This window comes from Psittacula echo, assembly GCF_963264785.1.
Source record: "Psittacula echo genome assembly, chromosome: 1".
Classification (NCBI taxonomy): domain Eukaryota; kingdom Metazoa; phylum Chordata; class Aves; order Psittaciformes; family Psittacidae; genus Psittacula; species Psittacula echo.
The window spans coordinates 133,210,477-133,220,321 of NC_137735.1; the positions used below are offsets into that span (position 1 = coordinate 133,210,477).

Here is a 9,845-nt window from a genome sequence, read left to right on the forward strand (position 1 = left end):
AGTGATGTAAACATAACATGGAAGTATACATCTGTTCCCTGATTGTGACTTTTTTTTTTTGTAATAATACTGGACAGAATGTATAATTTAGAAAGAATCCAGCCTTTTGGATCAGATATTTTGTTCCTCAACCAAAATACAATTAAAAAAAAACTAACGTAGGCAAGCGTCTGTGTTATTCTGCTGTCTTTGAACTCCATACAGAGTCTGGGCTCCTTCCAGAAGTTCTTTGCAAAGCTTTGAGCATTTGTGTGATTTGAATTTATAAATTCCAAAATTTTAAGCTTTTCCTGAATTGCTGACAATTCTGATTCACTTTCCAAAGAGCTGAAGAAAATAAATGTGATTTTGGAGGCAGAAAGAAGGAAACTAATTAATCTGCATTCCACGGTTGTCTTTATTTTTGAAAGAACTGTCATGATTAATTGCTTTAATTTTACTTGATATATTATGCGGTAGGTTTTCTATAATCATATGTAGGATGTCACACGTTGCAGATTGTTTCCAACTGAAATATGCGGGGACAGAAATCTCGCAGGACTTGTAATCAAATAGGAACTCTCCACCTTGAGGTCAATGCTTTGAATAATACCTACATGAATAATGATCAAATGTTGTTTACATCTGGTGGCAGTTTGGGGACTTGCTTGAGTGTTTCAGTCCGGTTCCTATTACAAAGAATTAGCTTGCTTTTCTTATTATTATTATATTTTTTTAATTAGGTCTCATTACAAATTCAGTTTTGAAACAGCTAGATGAACAGAGTGACTGAGTTTCTCTTTGCTCTTGGTTTTTACACATTGGAGTAAATCTCTGCAAGTGCATGTTACTGTAAGTGTTGAAACTGTAGGGCAGAGGGATAGAGAGGTGTTTTTTGCAGACTGACAGTCATCTACCTTTCACCAGCATGGGGAAATGCATTCACACATACATGGGGAACAAAAGTATTCTTTAAATGTTTGGAATATGTAGAAAATCATTCTATTACCCCTTTTTTTTACTTTTTTTTTCTTCTTTTTCCCAGGAATAAGCATATCTGTGGAGGTACTTTGATAAAGGAAGAGTGGGTTCTAACAGCAAGGCAGTGTTTCCCTTCTCGGTACAGTAGTCTGTAGTTTTGCAATATTGAAATAAGTCTACTTTGGGGATCTTATCAGCACAACACTTCTTCATCTTAAATGCAGCTTTTTTCCCTCCTGTTTGGCTTTAACACTGCTTTTCTGATATAAAAGGCCTGTGGGACCTTGGTATTATCTGTTTTTATTGTTGTTAATCTAAAAGGGTTCTGGCTATTCTACATAGAAATATAAATATGTTTTCCAACTCTAATGGTTAGACAATTGCTTCTTTATGAAAATAACCTCATGCTTCTGCTTAGCTGGACAAAATAAAACAGAAAACTTGGGCAAATCTCAAAAAAATCAAAGGTCTATATTGTCCAAGGATCTAAATGTTTGGATACAATTAGGAAACAAAAATTAGATTTTAGTAATAGTTAAAATTATGTAACGGCTTCAGACCAAAAGCTTACATCAGAGCATGTTGATTTTGGAATAGAAGTTGGCAGCATAAACCCATTTCTGGTGAAGAGTATTAGTTAAGATCTAACATTTTAAACAGGTTTTTTTAGTTATTTTATCATATACTTGTCAAAGTCCTAACTAACTTGCCTCATTAGGTACAAAGATTTGAAAGATTACAAAGCCTGGCTTGGAGTCCATAATATCAAAGGAAAGGGAGAGGAGAAGCATAGACAAGTTCTGAATATCTCCCAGTTGGTATATGGCCCTGCAGGATCAGATTTGGTCTTACTGAAACTTAGCAGGTTAGTAGCCATTATTGTGAATTCCAGAACTTTCAACCAAAGAATGAGATTCTTTCTAAATAAAAGTTGCAAATTCAGTTCACTGCCATCTTCAATACTGCATTTGATACCGCATGATGATGATGTCTTTATAGAATAAACTTCCAATAGAAAGAAATTTTAATTGATATATGCAGAAATGCAGATTCATCTACGGCGATCAGGAAGGAGATGTTACTACTGAAAAATTGTGCCTATATGCTTTTCTAGATAACTTTTCTAACCAAGTTTAGGTTTGTTAGGAGGGCTTTTTGGTTTGGTTTGTTTGTCATTTTGTTGGGTTTTTTTTTAAATAACAATCCACATGCACTAGTATATGGTCTTAATTTATAGAATAAGCACCAGATTGTAACTGAGATCCCTGTGTATATATGAGCTTTCAAACTTTCTCCATATTAGCAAAACTGTATATTCAAAAAAATGCCATCATTACTTACTTTTAAGATGAAAACCCAAGTTAAATAGCACAATAGTGCTGACAGCATTTCAAGAAATCTTTTGACAGTTAAGAGCTGTAGCACAAAAAATAGGTAGAAGAATCTATCAAAGATGGAAAAGAATTGGCACAGGTTTTGATTCCTGTTGAAGTTATTTTTCAGATACATTTTAAGAGGTTAAGTAAAATCCATTGTATCTATTATATGTTTTCTTTTTTCAGACCTGCCATATTGACAAATTTTGTAGAAATAATCCGATTACCCATTTCTGGATGTACCATTCCAGAGAAGACCAGTTGCAGTGTTTATGGATGGGGATACACTGGATGTAAGAAACTATTTTTAAAAACTAAATGAATGCGTTGACAGCTTACTTCCTCTTGTCATTATAGGTGAGACTGATGGTATTGCCTGATGCCACGATTGTGCGACAGTTTTTTGTTATAAAATGCAGTTTCGATTTTTTCCCAATTTTGTAAATCTTTGAGCATTTCACCTGAGATCATTTAATATTAAATGTTTTCTCTAGTCCAACTTTTATTTTTTGTTTGTTTAATAGACAGACGAAATGATTCAAACATTTCAAGGAATGAACTAGCAAAATATATTGTTCAACATGTTTACAAAATCTGGCAAAATTATTTTGCAGAGTTCTAAACCTTTTTTGAAACATTCCAATTCCTCTACTTGAGCAGTCTTTCTGTATCTCAAAGCAGGCCACCCTGTGGAAAAACTAATAGAGTCATGTAATCAAAGACATAATTAACATATACAAAGACATTGAGCTAAGGATGCACAGGCAGCCCTAAGTCTGGCATTCCCTAACTTTTCAGTACTTGACATTGCAACCTTACTAATGTTTATTAAACACAGGTTTTCTGTGAAGTAAATACAAATATGTGGGAGAGCAGACATTTAGTTAGCCTGGCAAATACTATATTTGCCTAATTATGTGTTGATGATAAAGTTAATAGCTGCCAGTTGACAATAATTACGACAATAATTGCTGTGCTCAAATGTCATTTTGCCACAGACCTTGAGTATGCAGCAGCAGCAGATTCATGCTCTCCTGGAAGGAGAGCAGAAACGAGACTTTAATTCTGAGGCTCTCTTCTTTGTAGCCATTACTCTGCATTTCTTTGTTGGTGGCAAGTAATCTGTACCAGCACTTTCCCAGATGACTACATTTGGTGTTCCCAGCACGGCCATACTAGCCATCCTCTGCAGGGAATGGCTGTTTGGAGGACAGGAAAGTCAGGCTGGAGCATGGTGCAGCATTGCAGGAAAGCTTAGCTTACTAGAACTGATAAGGAATTTGAAATGCTGTGGAGTTACATAATGCAGTGAATACATAACATCTGTCTTCCAAGGGCTTTGTACTATATTATTTTATGCGCTACTTATTATAATCCTCACAGTTAGGAAAATACTTATTATAATCCCAGTTAGGAAAGCAGTAAGTGTTACATCCATTTTTTTTTTTTTCAAGAAAACAGGATAATAAGTCAATGAAGGGCAAGCCTGTTGTTTTCTTTTGATGGCTATGCAGAGAACGGGCAAGTCTAGGCCCTTTATTTATCTTTGCAGCTTGTACAGACTTGTCTTTTGACATGTAGAACAAGAGTAAACTCCACAGGGCTCCTGCTTCCTGACCTTCACACTGATGAATGGAGATTGCACAAGGCTGAGGCTCTGCCCTTGCAGGCACAAAGTCATTCAGTGTAGCTGAGCCAGCACAGAATAAGAAAGACTGCTCTGTTACAGTATTTTTTAAGTCACACATCCTTCCCTAGGCTGTGGCAGGAACTCTTACATGCTAAATTGTGTTTGAAGCAGGGAGCAAAATCCTCGCTCCACTCATGGAAGAGACAATATTCTCAGCTCTGATTTCTGTGATGTGACAGGGCAAGCTGGTGGTGAAATGTAGGATAAAACCAGATACCTGTCCCTTGCTTCTAATACAAAAAACTTCTCCAGATATCTTGACAGAGCTGAATAGACATGCCCACCAAACAAATTTCTTGCAAATCTCATTTGTAGCAAATATAAGAAATCCAAAAGACAAATGTGTGGTGAGAATGGAGATGGACAAAAAATGTGATTACTGGTGGGAAAATACAGTAACTGAAGTTACATGAGTAAGTTTATTCAGACTTGTGTCTTCAGGGTTTTTTTCCTTAAAATAGAATAAAGTTTTCATTCTCTTTTCAATCCTAGTAATTAACTACGATGGCCTTCTTCGGGTAGCAAATCTGTTTATTTTGGGAAATGAGAAATGCAATCAGTATCTCAAAGGGAAGATCACTGTGAATGAGTCAGAAATCTGTGCTGCAGCTGAAACCATTGGTGCTGGTCCTTGTGAGGTAAATATCACATTACCTAATACATTCTGAGAAGCCATCAGCCAGATATAATTTATCAGAAATAATTTAGTGTGGTTTTTTACAATTATTTTCTCTGCATTAAAATTTTACACCAAAAAAAACACCCTCTTTTAATATTTTGCACAGGAAAATTATTTGTTTCTAGTGACCTATTTTCTGCAAGGCTGCAGAAAAAGGTTTCTTCACTTCAATTTTGCCATACCACCACACTAGTAAAGGATTTGCATGAGTATTAAATATAATCACATGACTAAACACTTTGCTGAGATAAACACTGAGATAACTTTCTGTTTGTATAATAAGAGCTACAGTGGGCAGTGTTCTAGCAACAGCAGCATATTTTGATTCAGCAGAAAGCAAAGTCTGGAGCAAATTTAACTGTTTGGTTAGATGAGGACTTGCATGCAAAATACAGAAAAGTCATTGCTCAACAGAGTTGATAAAGTTATGAAGGAAGAAGAAAAATCAAAAAATGTACTGAGTTTCAATATTAGTCAGAAGGGTGAAACATTTGGTCTTCCTAATCAAACCTGAGCAACATATCAGTGAGGACAGCAGTAACCTACCTCAGTAAAAAGTATATAGTTCAATATTGTTTTGCTTGGGATTAGATTTGATGATGGAGAAAAGACATCTGAGGAGAAATGCTGTAGATCATTTATTACAGAAAGATATTATTTTTCATGTGGAAAATCATCCTGATGATATATAGAAGGAGGACAGTCATGAACATTATTATGCGTTTAATATCTGGGACAGATGATTTGCTAATACTGATCTTGACCAACTAGTGAAATTTTCTCTACCCAAGGGTTCTACCAAACCATGGTGAACTGAGGTCTTCAACTGACTAAAGCCTCTTCCTTTTATTAATTTTCCACATGATCATGATGTTATTGCAAAGTATTTTCTTCAAAATCAAATATTTAATCATAAGTGAGCTCTTAGGCACGTCAAGGCTTATAAATGAAACATCTGCATGGAAGTCTGCAGGGGATCCTGCACTTTGTTTTCCCCTGCTGGAAGAAATGGACTGAATTAATATTAGCAATCAGTCTTAATGACTGCATGGTTTCCTGCTCCCTGAGTTCCCCTTTGAAGCTACTTTCCTCAGCAGAGAACAGACAGAGAAACAAAATCAGATTGGCAGGTGAAACTCCACTCCTGAAAGTGTTTTATGAGCTGCTCTGATGGTACTGACATAGTTCATTGCTCATGTGGGAACTAATCTGCAGTCAGTCAGGAAAAAAAAATCTTAACCAAATAAAGGTCAAGCATTGTTGTTTCTCTGGTGATCCGGGGAGAATACAATGTTAATTGTCAGCTTTTATTTTTTGAAACAATATCTCACTATCTGATATGGACATTTACTGTCTAGTTTTACAGATAGTTTGCTAGGTTCAGTGTATGTTTTGCCTGGGTAAAAGCTGGAGTGTCTGTGTTGAACATAGTGTCTTTGTTGTCCCAGATCTATGTGAATGTATCTAAATTACTGTTTCAATCTAATTTAAATGATGTATTTTAGTGCTAAATAAGACCCAGATCTGAGTTGGCTATACTCCAAACTCTCTCTGAATGCATGTACTGGTGCATAGATGTCTCCTTCACTCAGAATAATGAACAAGAACATTTTAGCAAGTTATGTCTCAAAATTATGCCTGCAAAATATTACTTTTTATTGTATTTGAAATTCTTCCCCTTTCTTATTAGTATACATAGATTCTTATTCTACGGCCTTGCAAGATAATGGCCTGACAGAAGAATACTAACCTGTCTTTGTCAGTAGTCTTTGATGCAAAGCCTTTTACCATAACACAGATGCTTATCAGTCAACTCATTTTCTGCTTATCTGGTTTATATGCACATAAACAAATATTATGCTTGCAGGTAGCTGAAAGAGGACAGTAAGGTCTGGTAGTGTGAAGTCAGTAGAATAGCATGGAAAGATCCATCACAGGGTTTAATTTGCACGGGATGCAATCAAAGATTAAAGGCCGACCTTGGCATTGGTGCTCCTAAATTCTGGCTGTGGAAAAGATACTGGAATTTGGTTTGTCCTATGGCAAGAATAATTCTATTGCCTGTTCATTGAGCTAGGTCACCCCCAAAAGACACCAACCAGCAGGAGACAGGTGGGAGCTGTGTCCTGAAGCATTTTGAGAAGTGACATTCTTTATGTTTATTTTTTGCCTAGAGAGATTATGGTGGTCCTTTGGTTTGTGAACAAAACAGACTGAAGATAGTAGTTGGTGTCATTGTTCCTGGCCGTGGATGTGCCATTCGAAATCGTCCTGGGATTTTTGTTCGGGTCTCATATTATTCCCGGTGGATACACAAGATTATGATGACCTACAGAAAACCCTGAAAACTCGACAACTTCCATTCAAAGAAAGATTTTGGACAGAATGGAATTAATGTGTAATGTAAAGATAAACAATTTTTAACTACTTGATAGCCAAGTTCGTTGAGCTTCGTTTAATATTTATGGGTGTTTTTGGTGTTTTTGTCTATCAATCAGTATTGTTTTATAAATGTTGGAGTGACTTACAGTATATGCAAGTATGGTGACATATCTCCTGAAGATACTTGAATGGGTAAACAATTTTGCAAAGACATTACTGGATGATAAATGGTTTTGTAGAAATAGATCATATGACCTCTTTTATGCTGCTCTTCAGATTATCTTGGAGAATCAAAACATAGTTTTATTTATCACATCTTATTCTTTCTATGAGCCATATATTTCTCTTCATATATTGCAAAAGACCTATTGAGAGATACATACATCTGTCAAGGACAGCATATATGATCATGTTTCTCTTTCCCCTTATAAGAGGTCAATATTTCATTAAAAAATAATCTCTTTAGAAATTAATCTTTTCATTATTGGTGGACTTTGACAAGCCTGCTGCAAGCAGAGTTCTCATAGAAGTCAATATAACTTCCTTTTACATACTGATTATAGAGTCTAGTTCTGCACTTAGTTCTTCCAGTGTGCATGTGATCCCATAATAGATATCTCAAAATCCTTTTTGGATGAGGGATGAGACATAAAAGTGGATTGGTTAGTAAACTATCAATCATTTGTATAAACTTAGTCTCAGATACAACCATGGATTTACAATGCCGAAAAGAGTATTTCATACAGATTGAAAAATTAATCCTGGTTAGCTACTGGCAAACTTTGGCCATTGAAAGAAATTTCAATCAAATATACCCAAATCTTTCTCAACAGACAAGTGTTACAACTCAGTTGATTCTAATTATTTTGTGTAAGTAACTCTATATACAGTAGGAAAAAGAATAGTTAGAATAGTTGGATCTGGCACCTGGCTGAGAGACTTAATACTGGGAAAAGTAAGTTATACATTAATAGGCTTCCAGAGACTTAAGATCTTTAATAAAACCTTACCTAGATTTGGACAAATTTATATCCACTGTATAATGAATTTCAGGGTAATAAAGTTATTGCAGATATTGATATGATCTTGTATGTAATATGAAAAACATCACCAATAGTTTAGTAGCTTGTGTTTTCTGCCTGTATGTAAAGCCATCATTTTAAATTGATGGGGAAAGGGAACTAATAAGCAGCATCCATGAAAAATGCATGTTCTCCTTTAGGCATTTACTGGTATGGCTGGAAGTATTATACAAATATGCTGTTATAGGTGGCACCAATTACCCTGTAATTTCTGGAAAATTGATACAACATATATCAACTTGTTTGTTTTACTACTGTACATGTAGTTGCATAAGTAACTGCACTGTTACTTCACTTGTGACTGCATAACTGTAAATGTTTCCATTAGCAAATTGTATGACGTGTATCATATCTAACTGCATAGCCGCTAAGCTGACATAAAAGGACATTTCATTCAGAAGACACAGGGTTGAATTTTGCCCTGGCAGAAAGTAACCAGTTCAGGGGAGTTGTCTTGGGAGGCAGTCTTCATGCTGACTCACCAAAGTATTTTCTTCAGCAGTGCACTTTCATTTCAATGGAACTCAAATATGCTTACATCTCTTGATGAACTGGGATGCTTTTCAGCGCATGCTTAAGTGGTTTGGCGTGCTAAGATTTGTGTCAAGCATCCAGAAGATTTTAGTGGCACATAGGAAGAAGTCTTTCAGCAAGTAGAGCTTCTGAAATTACTCCTGATGCAAATAGTCTCTTTGGATAAGACGCGATTTCTCTGTACAGCAGATCTGGAGGTGGTGGATGCTACGCAGATAGTCTGTACTGATACATTCCAGCTGCCTCTGAAGACTTTATGCTCCTTTTGGGCTCTCTTGCTTGCCAGGCCTAAAGAGGACAGGATTTAGCCTGTTGAATTTACAGTTAATTATTGCCATGTATGTGAAGAGCATATTCTTAGTAAGTATATACTGACCATATCTTGCTGAAAGGATTAACTTTTTAAGAGAAACTTTTAAAAAACTCCAAGAGAGTTTTGTCTCCAGTCACAAGCAGAATGTGGATAAAATATATAACTCCATGTTCACTCTTTGTATTCTAAGAATTGTTATGTGCCCACTGTATTATATTTGCAGGCATTTTGTTATGTCTATCTAAAAAAATTGAATCTTAAAATATTTTAGTTATAAGCTTCTGCTGTGCAGAAGACTGTGATTTTTATATATATATATACACATATATATATATGATAAAAATACTGTTTTTTGTTAGACAACGTGTAAGGATTTTTACCTGTTTGTTCTGGGCAGCACCTCCATAAAATAAATTGTGCAGAGTTGTTGCTCCAGAACTTAACATGTTTGTATGCACTTGCTTATCGGGTGCTCTTGCTCTCCTTATCTCAGTATGGAGGGCACATGAGACTCTGAAGAGCAAGGGAAGAGAAGAATAATGATATGTGGTAATGAATTTGTACTTCATTTATTCCTGTGAATATTTCTTGTTGGTACCAATGGTACCGTACCAGGCAACTGTTATAACTACAAGATTCTCTTAAAGGACACTCTATAGATATTTTTTCACTGTTCTAATATTTTTCTCACTGTAATAACAAGGGAACCTGGTCTAGTGCCCATCTAAGTTGCTGGAAACCCTCTTAACTAACTTCAGCAGGAGTTGGACTTTACTTCGTAGATGTGGCTTTATTCATATTAGAATTAAAGGGTACAGAACTTAAATTC

At 35.7% G+C, this 9,845-nt stretch overlaps 1 protein-coding gene across 1 annotated transcript in view; it reads left to right on the forward strand.

The window, feature by feature from the left end:
* Nucleotides 1–7,050, forward strand: part of HGF (hepatocyte growth factor) — a gene marked incomplete at both ends in the record, with an annotated part of 60,983 nt that extends 53,933 nt beyond the window's left edge. Inside the window, 5 exons of the mRNA XM_080619375.1 lie at nucleotides 1,025–1,099; nucleotides 1,679–1,825; nucleotides 2,523–2,629; nucleotides 4,519–4,664; nucleotides 6,880–7,050. Of these exons, the coding sequence (XP_080475501.1) occupies nucleotides 1,025–1,099; nucleotides 1,679–1,825; nucleotides 2,523–2,629; nucleotides 4,519–4,664; nucleotides 6,880–7,050 (646 nt within the window). The remainder of the gene's footprint in view (nucleotides 1–1,024; nucleotides 1,100–1,678; nucleotides 1,826–2,522; nucleotides 2,630–4,518; nucleotides 4,665–6,879) is intronic.
* Nucleotides 7,051–9,845: the final 2,795 nt, after the last annotated feature.